The sequence below is a fragment of the Mobula birostris genome, chromosome 25, assembly GCF_030028105.1.
Source record: "Mobula birostris isolate sMobBir1 chromosome 25, sMobBir1.hap1, whole genome shotgun sequence".
In the NCBI taxonomy this organism is placed as follows: Eukaryota; Metazoa; Chordata; class Chondrichthyes; order Myliobatiformes; family Myliobatidae; genus Mobula; species Mobula birostris.
Genome location: NC_092394.1, coordinates 10743239 through 10757064, shown reverse-complemented (window position 1 = coordinate 10757064; position 13826 = coordinate 10743239). Strand labels below are relative to the sequence as shown.

The 13826-nt window shown below is 44.5% G+C and overlaps 1 protein-coding gene across 4 annotated transcripts in view; it reads right to left on the bottom strand.

Annotated features, from left to right (window-relative positions):
- The window catches only part of LOC140187694 (multidrug and toxin extrusion protein 1-like), a 69172-nt gene extending 59622 nt beyond the window's left edge, over positions 1-9550 (bottom strand). For 3 of the 4 annotated variants that reach the window (XM_072243241.1, XM_072243242.1, XM_072243245.1), the window contains exon 1: positions 9070-9550. In XM_072243241.1, coding sequence (XP_072099342.1) covers positions 9070-9216 — 147 coding nt within the window. In that variant the 5' untranslated portion in view covers positions 9217-9550. Of the gene's footprint in view, positions 1-3843; positions 3905-9069 lie in introns of those variants that run through there. The other variant, XM_072243244.1, reaches the window with a different exon arrangement.
- Between the last annotated feature and the right edge of the window lie 4276 nt (positions 9551-13826).

Sequence of the window (13826 nt, the reverse complement as noted above, 5' to 3'; positions counted from 1 at the left end):
AGAGGTATGATCTTCGCACAGAGAGTGGTGGAAAGCTCTGCTAGGAGCAGTAGACGCAGGTACATTAGCGACATTTAGGAGACGCTTAGGTATGCATGTGGTTGAAAGAAAAATGGAGGGCTATGTAGGAGGAATTGACCTTAGAGAAGGTTAAATAGCCGGCACAACATTGTGGATCGAAGGGCCTGTCCTTTCTATGTTCACTTGTTTTATATTTAGATTTCATGTGTAAATACCTTAACAGGATCTTTATACTTTATACTTTATTGTCGCCAAACAATTGGTACTAGAACGTACAATCATCACAGTGATATTTGATTCTGCGCTTCACACTCCCTGGATTACAAATATTAAATACTAAAAATATTAAAAATAGTTATAATTAGTAAATATTAAAAATTTAAATTATAAATCATAAATAGAAAATAGAAAAATGGGAAGTAAGGTAGTGCAAAAACCGAGATGCAGGTCCGGATATTTGGAGGGTACGGCCCAGATCCGGGTCAGGATCCGTTCAGTAGTCTTATCACGGTTGGAAAGAAGCTGTTCCCAAATCTGACCGTATGAGTCTTCAACCTCCTGAACCTTCTCCCAGAGGGTAGAGGGACGAAAAGTGTGTTGGCTGGGTGGGTCGTGTCCTTGATTATCCTGGCAGCACTGCTCCGACAGCGTGCGGTGTAAAGTGAGTCCAAGGATGGAAGATTGGTTTGTGTGATGTGCTGCACCGTGTTCACGATCTTCTGCAGCTTCTTTTGGTCTTGGACAGGACAACTTCCACACCAGGTTGTGATGCACCCTAGAAGAATGCTTTCTACGGTGTATCTATAAAAATTAGTGAGGGTTTTAGGGGACAGGCCAAATTTCTTTAGTTTTCTCAGGAAGTAAAGGCGCTGGTGGGCCTTCTTGGCAGTGAACTCTGCTTGGTTGGACCAAGTCAGGTCATTTGTGATATTGACCCCCAGGAACTTAAAGCTTTTGACCTGTTCCACTTGCGCACCACCAATGTAAATGGGGTTGTGTGGTCCACTACTCCTTCTGAAGTCAACAACCAATTCCTTCGTCTTGCTGACGTTGAGGGATAGGTTATTGTCTTTGCACCATGCCACCAGGTTCTTAATTTCCTCTCTGTACTCAAACTCATCATTACCCGAGATATGGCCTACAATTGTTGTGTCATCAGCAAAATTATATATTGAGTTCGATGGAAACTTGGCTACACAATCATGGGTGCACAATGAGTACAGCAGGGGGCTGAGTACACGGTCTTGTGGAGCACTGGTGCTCAGAGTAATTGTAGAGGAGAGCTTGTCCCCTATTTTTACAGCCTGGGTCCTGTCTGTGAGAAAGTTGAAGATCCAGCTGCAGATCTGAGTGCTAAGGCCCAGGTTCCGGAGCTTAGGAATCAGTTTATTTGGAGTGATGGTATTAAAACTTTTAAAAAATTATTTGAGGTAATTATAGAGTCATAGAGCACCACAGCACAGAAGCAGGTCCTTCAGCCCATCTAGTCCATGCTTTACCATTTATTCAGCCTCATCTAATTGACATGCATCGGGATCATAGCCCTGCATACCCCTCCCGTTCATGTACATACCAGACCGCTCATAAGTGTTGAAATCAAACCCTCACTCACCACTCCGCAGGCAGCTAGTTCCACACTCTCACCACCCTCTGAGTGAAGACATGCCCGCTCACGTTCCCCTTAAACATTTCACCTTTCACCCTAAATCTATGACCTCTAGTTCTGGTCTCACCCAACTTCAGCAGAATAAGTTTGCTTGCATTTATCCTGTCTACCACTGATAATTTTATATACCTCTACCAAACCTGCTCTCATACTCCTATGCTCCAGGGAATAAAGTTGTACTCTAACTTTCCCTATAACTCAGGTCCTCGTGTCCCAGCAATGTCCTCGTTTGCTTTTCTCTACTCCTTTCAGTCTCACTGATAGCTTCCTTGCAGGAAGGTGACGAGAACTGCACACAGTACTCCAAATTAGATCTCACCAACGTCTTATAGATCTATCTCAATCTTTTTCAACATCTCTCGCTCTCAGCAACATCCCAACACCGCCTAACCGCCAACATCTCACACTCCTAGGTGGACCTGCACCCAGAGCTTTCTCTCGCTCTGAGGGAAAAGGACGCAGCACGACCAGTCGCATATCTCCCGTGGAAGCCCGAAGGCAGGGAATGCAGGTGGCAGATCTGGATAGTGCCTAATGGACCCCGAGCCATCCAGCCCCACATAATTCTTTAATCCAATCCTTTTAATTCAAGCAATCCGAAAACTACACGATTATATTCCGCAAACACGAGGAATTCTGCAGATGCTGGAAATTCAAGCAACACACATCAAAGTTGCTGGTGAACGCAGCAGGCCAGGCAGCATCTCGAGGAAGAGGTACAGTCGACGTTTCGGGCCGAGACCCTTCGTCAGGACGAACTGAAAGAAGAGCTAGTAAGAGATTTGAAAATGGGAGGGGGAGGGGGAGGGGGAGGGGGAGATCCGAAATGATAGGAGAAGACAGGAGGGGGAGGGATGGAGCCAAGAGCTGGACAGTTGATTGGCAAAAGGGATATGAGACTATATTCCGTATGGGTAGCCCCTTAACCTGATGGCATGAACATCGTCTTCTCAAACTTCTGGCAATTTTCTCCCCCCCCTCCCCCTTCACCATTCCCTCTTCTTGTTTCTCTCTCACTCCTTCCCTTCTTACTTCCCTCTGGGGTTCCTCCCCTTCCCTTTTTCCCCAAGGTATCCTGTCCTCTCCTATCAGATTTCCCCTTCGCTAGCCTTTATTTCTCTCACCGATTAACTTCCCAGCTCTTTACTCCAGCCCTTCGTCCCTCTTCCGGTTTCACCTATGACCTACCACCTTGTACTTCTTTCTCTTCTCCCCCTCCTTCTTACCCTGACTTCTCCCCTTCCTTTCCAGTCCTGACGAACCGTGTCATCCCAAAACATTGACTGTTTATTTATTTTCATAGACGCTGCCTGACCTGCTGAATTCCTCCAGCATTTTCTGGAACGGTACACCATGTGTTCGTTGGAGAGATATCATCATTACACACTGCCTCACCCATACCATGATATATTTAGTTTTTATTTAGAGATACAGCATAGTAACAGGTCCTTCCAGCCTAATGAACACGTGCCGCCCATTCACACACGTGACCTATCAATGTATGACCTCATCACTGCACTGTCACAGTCACCCCAGCACAATACTCTGAGTGCAGTTTAACCCGTCTTTTATAAAGTTGTAAAATAATCAAAGATTCAAAGTACGTTTCTTATCAAAGTATGTATGCAGTATATTAACCAGAGATTCATCTTCCCACAGGCAGCTATGAAATAAAGAAACACCATGGAACCCGTTGAAATAAAACATCAAACACCCAATGCGCAAAAAAAAAGAACAAACTGTGTAAATGGCAAAAAATGAGTAACACACAGAATATCAAACGTCAAACCATAAAGTCCTTGAAGCGGTCTAGGAAAGTTCAGTTTAGTGTTGTGTCATCTGCTGACTGCAGGCCACAAAGCCAGTTTGCGTTGAAGTGCCCAGTCAAAATTGCGCAAAGTAGCAAACAATTAAAAGGTGTAACCAGAAGCAGATAACATGACCTGCAGAGACTTTTAATCCACGAACCGTGCCAATCAAACCTTGCACCGTCCTGTGGCAGCAGCGAGCAAGAGGGAGAGGGAGACCAGTCAAACGCAGGCAGATAGCACTGAACGCTCGCTTGCCTTCCACTCTTGTCCTCGTCGATTTTAATCACATTAACAAAATGTAAATTACAGGCTCCGATCACATACAGGTTCGTAGTAGAAGTCTACCTTTTAAAAGAGATACTTCTGTGAACGGTCTGCAGGCTGTTGCCATTAGTCACGTTGGTCACTGGCTCCATCTTGCACTGAATCACAATCAGATTTATTATCATACCGCATATGACATGAAATCTGCTGTTTTGTGGCAGCAGTACATTGAAATACATAAAATATAGCATAAATTACAATAAGAGATTTTCAGTATAAATAAATAAACAAGCAGAACAAAAAGAAATCAAAAACAATGAGGTGGTGTCATGGGTTCATTGCCCATTCAGAAATCTGATGGTGGAGGGGAAGAAGCTGTTCCTACAACACTGCCTGTATGCTTTCAGACTCTTGTAACTCCTCCTTGATGGTAGTAATGAGAAGAGGGCGTACTCTGAGTGATGGGGGATCCTTAATGACAGAAGTCACCTTTTTGAGGCATCATCTTTTGAAGACATCATCGATGGCGGGAGGCTAGTGCTCATGATGGAGCTGACTGAGCATACAATCCCCTGCGGTTTTTCCCCATACTGTGCAGGGGCCCCTCCATACCAGACAGTGATGCCACCAATTAGAATGGTCTCACAGTACATCTGTAGAAATCTGATAGAGTCTTTGGTGTCATCCCATTTCTTACATTCCATGTCCCCTCCTATGAAGGAAAGCATTTTACCTTCACATTTGGCTGTATTGCCATTTTCACGGTACAATGAAGTTGAGGTCCCTCTGTCCATCAATGTTTCCTGGCAGTCCACCATTTCCTCTATACATGTTAACCCTATTTCACTTCCTAAAATGCATTGCCTCATATTTGTCAGGATTAAATTCCATTTGCCAGTGCTCTGTCCAGCTTTGTACCTAACCTATAACGAGCTTTAGTCGTAGATATCCTTCCTCTCTATCTACAGCATCACCAATTTTCATGATTTCTGCAGACTCCTACCTCCGACCTTCAAGGCAGAGCAAAATTCTGAACTGGCTTTCAGATGTACCAAACTAACTGAGCTACTGCTGACATTATATCACATCTAAGATGGTACGGAGCTTGTATAAGCACCAGCAAACAGGATATTCATAGGATTAGTCCATAAAGCCAGAAGAGCTAGGACCAGAATTAGGCCACTTAGCCTATCTAGTCTACTCCAACATCATGGCTGATTTATTATCCCTCTCAGCCCCACTCTCCTGCCTTCTCCCAATATCCGTTGAAGCCCTTGATAATTAAGAACCTATCAGCCTCCACTTTAAATATACCCAATGACTTGGCCTCCACAGCCGTCACTGACAACGAATTCCACAGATTCTCCACCCTTGGACTGAAGAAATTCCTCCTCATCTCTGTTCTGAAAGGACATCCTTCTATTCTGAGATTGTGCCCTCTGGTCCTAGACTTCACCACTGGAGAAAACACCCTCTCCACATTCTACCTACCCTCTTAATATTATATTATATTATATTAATAATATTAATATTATATACAATAGGTTTCAATGAGATCCATACTCCTTCTTCTAAACTTCAGTGAGTATAAGCCGAGAACCATCAAAGACTCCTAATATATTAACCTTTCATTCCTGGTATCATTCTTGTAGACCTTCTCTAGACTCTTTCCAATGCCAGCATATTCTTTCTTAGATCAGCGTCCAAGATGTTCACAATATTCCAAGGGCAGTATGACCAATGCCTTATAAAGCCTCAGCATTACATCCTTGCTCTTATATTCTAGTTCTCTTGAAATGAACGCTAACATTGCATTTGCCTTCCTTACCACAGCCTCAACCTGCAAGTTAACCTTTAGGGAATCACGCATGAAGACTCCCACCTCCCTTGTGATTAGTAATAAGTACTGCTTTGTCAGCATTGCCTACAAGCTGTGAAACTGCGAGGTTAAACTTTACATTATTGCAGCAAACTTCCTAGATTTTTACAGTTATTTTGCAATCACATGAAGAAAATCAGATGTTTACTTTAAACTTTCTGAACATTTGAGTGACCAGCCAGGAGAGCAAAGTCTTTAAATGTGTCCATTGCAATGCTTCAGCAGTTTAAGCTTGCAAACTCGGTTTTTTGCTCTAAATATTTAGAGGGTGTGGACATCACTGGGGACTGGAGGCTGGAGTTTTGTCATGGAGTTGGAGGACTGTCCATGTGTGTGGGAGGGAGGGAGGAATGGGGTTTGATTTGCTTTTGTTGTTTTGTTGCTTGCTATGTTCTGGGTTGTTCTAAATTCTCTCCATTGCCATGGTGGGATTTCAACTCACGTCACCATATCAATAATTCAAAGATTAAAAATTAGCCCTATTTGTTTTTAATTTTATTTATTTCCAGATGCAGCACAGAACAGGCCCCTCTGGCTGAATAAGGCTGTGACATTAGCCTTATCACAGGCCAATTTACAAAGACCAATTACTAACTTGTATGTCTTTGGACTCCAGGAGGAAACCCAAGCAGCCTGAGGAAACCTACGCATTCATGGAGAGGATGTACAAACTCCTTACAGACAGTGACAGATGTGAACTCCAAACTCCGTTGCTCGAGCCGTAACAGAGCGATGCCACCGTGGCACCCATTATTCGTCACAGGTACGTCAAGACATTAGCACCTGCAGTGAAATGCACCAGTGTGCGTCAAATCAAATCAGCGAATGTTATAAATGTCATCACACTTCTGGCGCTGACATAGCATACCCCTCAACTTACTAACCCTAAACCGTTGGAGGGAACTGAAACACCAGTTTTCCCTTTCTCCCTGTGTACGTTCATGGGGAGAATGTTCAAACCCTTTACAGGCAGTGGCAGGAATTGAACCCCAATTGTTGATCGCTGGCACTGGAAACCAACGTGCCACCCCCCATGCTAACATGCCTTCAAATATTAGTCTGGTGGGTTAACCAGCACTGACTTATATTACGCCACGTCACAGTGATTGAAAACACAGAGTCAACAGAGTCCACACTGCGTAGGCCTGAGCAACTGAGGCAATAATCGAAGGATTCTAAAGATTCAACGCGCATTTATTTACGAAGTATGTTTGCATAGCCGTACAACCCTGAGGTTCATCTCTCCAAAGACAGCCACGGAACAAAAAGAGCAATGGAACCGGTTCGAAGACAAACATTAACCACCACCACCCTGTCACGAGCCCTGCGGCTCGCCGTAGAGCGTTGATTTTCCAGGTGATTTTGAGCACCTGCGTTTGCTAGTCAGCGTCTTAACTAGAGTTGATAAGCCCTTGTGTTTTCGGTTTAATCTTGTCAAGTTAATTGTGGCTGGCACTTGTTTCCCACATTCTAAGATTATTTAAAGAAGTCTCCCATTCAGTGCCTTAGTGACACACACAAAAAATGCTGGTGAACGTATATGGAGGCTCCAGTCAGACTTGAACTCACGAACTTGTGGTTTACAAGAATAGTGCTTTAACTCTTGAGCTACAGAGCCTCACTATATGAAGGCTCCAATCAGACTTCAACTCACGAATTTATGGTTTACAAGACTAGTGTTCTAACTCTTAAGCTACAGAGCCTTTGTGTGTGTTGCTTGAATTTCCAGCATCTGCAGATTTCCTCGTGGTTTCAGTGCCCTAGTGGCGCTCATTGTGCCAGAGATGCATTTGTGGTGTCACTCCTCCAAGGTTCTGATTCCAACATGTAACCTCTTGTTTCCGTCTCTTCCCGGGGACCCTGCTGTTCCTCCGCACCTGGGTCCAGCTTTTCGTGAGCACACCACGACAACCTCCCCAAGGGTAAAAAGAAACTAATTGCGCAAATGGCAACAATAAAATGAGCAAAAACACAAAATCGAAAGAGTCCATATTCAGTTCTGCTCAGTGCTCATTATCTGCAGGCCAGCCAGAATCAAAGCCTTGAAAAACGCATCATAATGTGAACTACAGTCAAATCCACAAAGTGCCTCGATTAAACCTGGCTCCAGCGCCATCCTCCGACAGCATCTAGGGAGCTCCATGGCGCTCTTTATTGTTATCCCCCTTACCCGAACTACCGCCGTAAGAACACAGCATCAGTGCTCCAGTAGCAAAACTCCACCATGAACAGCCCCAGGCCTGGCTGTGACAGGAGAAGGGTTTGGCATTGGGCTAGCAACCCCATCCTGTGAAAATCCAGAGCTACAGAAACACTAAAGGACTCATCCCTGGGAGAGAAAGGACACACCAAGAAATTGGGCTACACCTGAGGACAACTTGAAAGACTGGTCCAAGTCAAAGGACTCAAGTTAACTGCTGTCGGCAGCCTATGCCCCAGTAGGGGAAATGGTCTTAAGAAGAAGAAAAATGTATTTATTTTAATGAAGTGATTGAAAGAAACTCCCTGGACTGTATTACTTGTTGTTGGGAGATGAGATAAACTTTTAGATTTAGGGATGCAGCCCAGTAAAGGGCCCTCCCAGCCCAATGAGCCTATGCTGCCCAATTACACTCATGTGACCAATTAACCTACTAATCTGTACGCCTTTGGAATGTGGGAGGAAACCAGAGCACCCGGAAGAAACCCATGTAGTCATGGGGAGAATGTACAACTCCTTACAGACAGCGGCAGGAAATGAACCCAGGTCACTGGCACTGTAAAACATTACACTGATCACTATGCTACCACGCTACACCAAATGATTGATAGATGCCCAGAATGATGACAGGAGCTCTTGCTAGCATTGCTGCAATTCTGCTCATAATGCCCAGATGGTGTGTTGGATAGGCAGTTCTAAGGGGGTTGAGTGTGAAGGAATAAAGGGGTCACTACTTCTCACAGAGCAGCCAGCCCAGGTCCCAGATTTGTAGCCAAGGTGTTCCTAAAGATGATTGAAACTGAACATCTGGCTGAAGGTATCTCCAAGACGTGGATAGTGTAAATCTCAGAGAGAGGGGCATCTTCCCATTGGGCGGCAGATACAGAGCCTGCAAGCACGTACAACCCGGTTCAAAGACAGATACTATCCCGTTGTAATCAGACTCTTGACGGGACCTCATGTACGATAAGACGGAGTCCTGACCTCACAATCTACCTTGCCATGATCTGGCACCTTTTTGTTTACCTGCACTGCCCTGCCAGGGGTGGTGGTAGAGGCAGACACATTAGGGACATTTAAGATATTCTTAGATAGGCACACGGATGAAAGAAAAATGAAGGGAAGGGTCAGATTAATCTGAAATAGATGCAAGGGTCAGCATCGCATTGTGGGCTGAAGGGCCTGCACTATACCTTATTGTTTTATGATTATGGTTGTATGTACTCACCACTGGTCCGGCTACCAGTGCAATTCTTTTCGCCTCATTCCAGAAGTTCACCGGTATGAGGCTCTTTGCCTCCCTCAGCAGAAAGGCCGCCCAAGTTCTACACAAGCTGGGGAAGGTGCTTGGGGCGACTAGCACCACGTCCGTCATTTCACCAAGTCACTCCGGCACCGACCGCCTGTATTCTCGATTTACAGGACCTTCCTGTCGCTCCGAAATCAGACTCCAGATCTGGATTTGGGACGAATTGGTAATGGGGTGAGAACTAAGCGCTCCTGGTTCCGGGACTGCGTGACGACTTCTTCGCCAGCCTCATATATTTCGCAGGAGGGCAAGACAATGTGTAACTGATAAAACATTGTACCGTTTATCACTGTGATGTAAATTGGCGTTCAGCCAATGCCACAGAGTAGCTTCAATCCAAACCTTAAAATGCAAATTCAAGATCATATTTCTGGCGCCTCTTACACTACGGCGTTTTGCGGCGGCAACTTTCCTCCCGGCATCAAAGGTCACTCATATCCACTAACGATGGCGGTCGAATTTTCTGTACGTGACCACCAGGAATCAGAAAAAAACATCTAAAGTCCCAAATGTTAACCAATTACGCGCACCAATAATGGAGAAACGCCAATTACTGTACATTGTGCTTTCTTTTGAAGTATATCTCCGGTCTATAAGTTTCTTCGTCCAAATATCCATCTAGGTATTTTGTGCCGAAAAAAATCTAACGTTTCAAATAATTGATCTGAACCAATAACAGATGAAAGGGGAAACCTCCCCCACCTCCCAGCGCCGCTGAGACTTTCAGCTGCCTCCGCAAATACCTCTTTTTTTTCATTATTTAAAATTCACATTGAGTTTGCTGACGATTTTTCCTTTTGTTGTTTTTCATGATTTAGTGCGCTCTTCGTGAAGGAGATTCGCGACTGTTCAATCGATTTCCTATACAGAAGTGTAAAGGAGAACGAAATAATTGTTACTCCGGATCCGATGCAGCACAAAAAAACCAATAAGACAAAGAGCACAATACTAAAAAAAACACAAATAAATATAGATACACAAGATAGCTTATATACATGTAACCCTCAGGCTCGCTCAGCTCGTGTTCGTCTAGGGGAATCAGCCTTCGGCCCCGCCAAACTGGGTAAATCATGTTTGTGTGGATGCTGTGTAATGTACCCCCAGTTACAAACCCACAACGCAAAATATCAGACAGTACACCATATGCAATTAAATGATTGAACTTTATGAATCTTAATCTGAATATAGGGTTAGTAATGAAAATAAACAAAAAAAAAGGAGCCCAAAGTCACGTTGGAGCTCACTCAGTAGTCATTCTTCCACCATCGATCTTCTCCGAACGTGGCCGACCTTCGGACCCTCAGATCCCAGTCCACTCCGTCTAGTCGTCAACCAGCTCTCCACACTTGTCTTCTCTCTTCATCTCTCCTCGACAAAGGACCGCGAAAAAAAATCTTTCCAGACTCAGAAGACAGAGCAACAATCTCTTATTGGCTAACATGCATCCTGTTATCTCCAGCCATAACCCAAACATTGCTGCTACAGAGAAACCGTTACCTCAGCAGTGAACATTGCAGATAAGCCATTACATTGGCCTTAGCAGTGAAACATTACTGTGCGTTACGTACAAAGGCTAACTTTGAGGAGATGCGATAGGATTTAGAAGGATTGAATTGGGACAATTTGTTTTATGGGAAGGATGTAGTAGAGAAATGGAGGCTATTTAAAGGTGAAATTTTGAGGGTACAGAATCTTTATGTTCCTGTTAGGTTGAAAGAAAAGGTTAAAAGTTTGAAAGAGCCATGGTTTTCAAGGGATATTGGAAAATTGGTTCGGAAAAAGAGAGAAATCTACAATAAATCCCTCAATGTCAGCAAGACGAAGGAATTGGTTGTTGACTTCAGAAGGAGTAGCGGACCGCACGACCCCATTTACATTGGTGGTGCACAAGTGGAACAGGTCAAAAGCTTTAAGTTCCTGGGGGTCAATATCACAAATGACCTGACTTGGTCCAACCAAGCAGAATCCGGGTCCACTGCCAAGAAGGCCCACCAGCGCCTTTACTTCCTGAGGAAGCTAAGGAAATTTGGCCTGTCCCCTAAAACCCTCACTAATTTTTATAGATGCACCGTAGAAAGCATTCTTCTGGGGTGCATCACAAGCCGGTATGGAAGTTGTCCTGTCCAAGACCAGAAGAAGCTGCAGAAGATCATGAACACAGCCCAGCATATCACACAAACCAATCTTACATCCTTGGACTCACTTTACACTGCATGCTGTCAGAGCAGTGCTGCCAGGATAATCAAGGACATGACCCACCCAGCCAACACACTTTTCATCCCTCTTCCCTCTGGGAGAAGGCTCAGGAGCTTGAAGACTCGTACGGCCATATTTGGGAACTGTCATGGTCTGGTCCATGAAGTCTGAATTCCAGTTCACAGTCCGGTCCATGGACTCAGGACTCCGGGTCTTCCAGCTGTCCCTTGTTTTGATTGAGTTAATTATAGGCACCTGATTCCCATCTTGGGGCTTGGAATATAAGTAGCCTTGGGGTTGAGTGTGGGCTGCTGGTTTGCCTTGTCAAGATCCTTTAGGAGTAACCTGCTGGTGCAAGGCTAGAGTGGCCACTTGTCATCTTTAGGCTGTGTTGGAGAACCATTGCTTCATGGAGCCTTGCTGTTGGTAGTCAGAGCTGTCTTTGTGATATGGACTTGGCTATTTCCTGGGCCAGCTGAGTGGCTGCCAGCCACTCTGAGCTAGGTAGGGACCTGGTTGTTTCTGTAGCCAACTGAGGTTGCTGGCTGAACTGAGGCTTGGAGTTCCCTGGAGTGGAGATGGAACTGTCTGTTGTTCTTTGGTGTTTGTCTCTTTTTGTCCTTGCCTCTGTGGGTTAAGCCAGGCTGTTTTGCCATTGCCCTGTGGAGGGATCTGTCTTGTCTTGTCCTCCCCTCTGTGGGGTAAGTCTGGCTGTTCTGCTGTTACCCAACAGGTGGACCTGTCCCACCTTGCTGTGGAGATAAAGTTGAGTCCTGGCTTGTCTATGGATGAGTCCTGGCTCTGTCTATGTACTGTCCCGTCTCATGTTGGTGTTGTGTTAAAGATGAGTCCTGGCTTTTTGAAGGATAAGTCCTGGCTCTCTGTTGATGTACAGTTCCCAGTCTGTCTCTGAGCTCCAGCCTCAAGAGCCAAGACTCCAGCTCCTGGTCTGCAGCCTCAAGAGCCAAGACCCCAGCTCCCAGCCTGTCCTGAAGCCATGTTATGTCCTTGCCTGGTTCTGGGGTCCAAGACTGAGGCAAGACCCAGGTTCTGGGTCCCTGTCCAGTCTCTGGTTCAGAGTCCAAGCCTTGTCTCCTAGTCCATGGTTTCTAGTCCTAGTCCTGCTCTCCCTAGCCCAGGCTCCTAGTTCTTAGTTCCTTGGTTCCCTGTCTTGTCCATGTCCTGGTCCTAGTCTGCATTCTTGTCCCTGCTCCTTGCCTGTATCCTATCATGTCCCTACTCTAGTCAAGTCTTGTACCTTGTACTTCAGTGTCTGTGTCTTGCATTTGGTCCTGCTACCAGCACCCCCATTGTGACAGGAACAGCTTCTTTCCAACTGTGATAAGACTGCTGAATGGATCCTGACCTGAATTTGGGCCATACCTTCCAAATATCCAGACCTGCCTCTTGTTTTTTTTTGCACTACCTTACTTTCCCTTTTCTATTTTCTATTTATGATTTTTATAATTTAAATTTTTAATATTTACTGTTGATTATTACTCCAGGGAGCATGAAGAGCAGAATCAAGTATTGCTGTGATGATTGTATGCTCTAGTATCAATTGTTTGGTGACTATAAAGTATAAATATAGGCAGCTTGGAGTAAATGAGGTGCACAAGGAATATAAAGAATGTAAAATGAATTTTAAAGAAATTAGAAAAGCTAAAAGATGACGTTGCTTTGGCAAGTAAGGTGAAAGTAAATTCAAAGGGTTTCTACAGTAAAGCAGAAGGACAGTGAGGGATAAAATTGGTCCCTTAGAGAATCAGAGTGGACGGCTATGTGCAGAGCCAAAAGAGATGGGGGAGATTTTGAACAATTTCTTTTCTTTGGTATTCACTAAGGAGAAGGATATTAAATTGTCTAAGATGAGGGAAACAAGTAGGGTAGTTATGGAAACTATGATGATTAAAGAAGAGGAAGTACTGGCACTTTTAAGGAATATAAGTGGATAAGTCTCCGGGTCCTGACAGGATATTCCCTAGGACATTGATGGAAGTTAGTGTGGAAATAGCAGGGGCTCTGACAGAAATATTTCAAATGTCATTAGAAATGGGAATGGTGCCGGATGATTGGCATATTGCTCATGTTGTTCCATTGTTTAAAAAGGGTTCTAAGAGGAAACCTAGCAATTATCAGCCTGTGAGTTTGACGACAGTGGTGGGTAAATTAATGGAAAGTATTCTTAGAGATGGTATATATAATTATATGGATAGACAGGGTCTGATTAGGAACAGTCAACATGGATTTGTGCATGGAAGGTAATGTTTGATGAATCTTATTGAATTTTTTTTGAAGAGGTTACAAGGAAAGTTGATGAGAGTAAAGCAGTGGATGTTGTCTATATGGACTTCAGTAAGGCCTTTGACAAGGTTCCACACGGAAGGTTAGTTAGGAAGGTTCAATCATTAAGTATTAATATTGAAGTAGTAAAATGGATTCAGCAGTGGCTGGATAGGAGACACCAGAGAGTAGTGGTG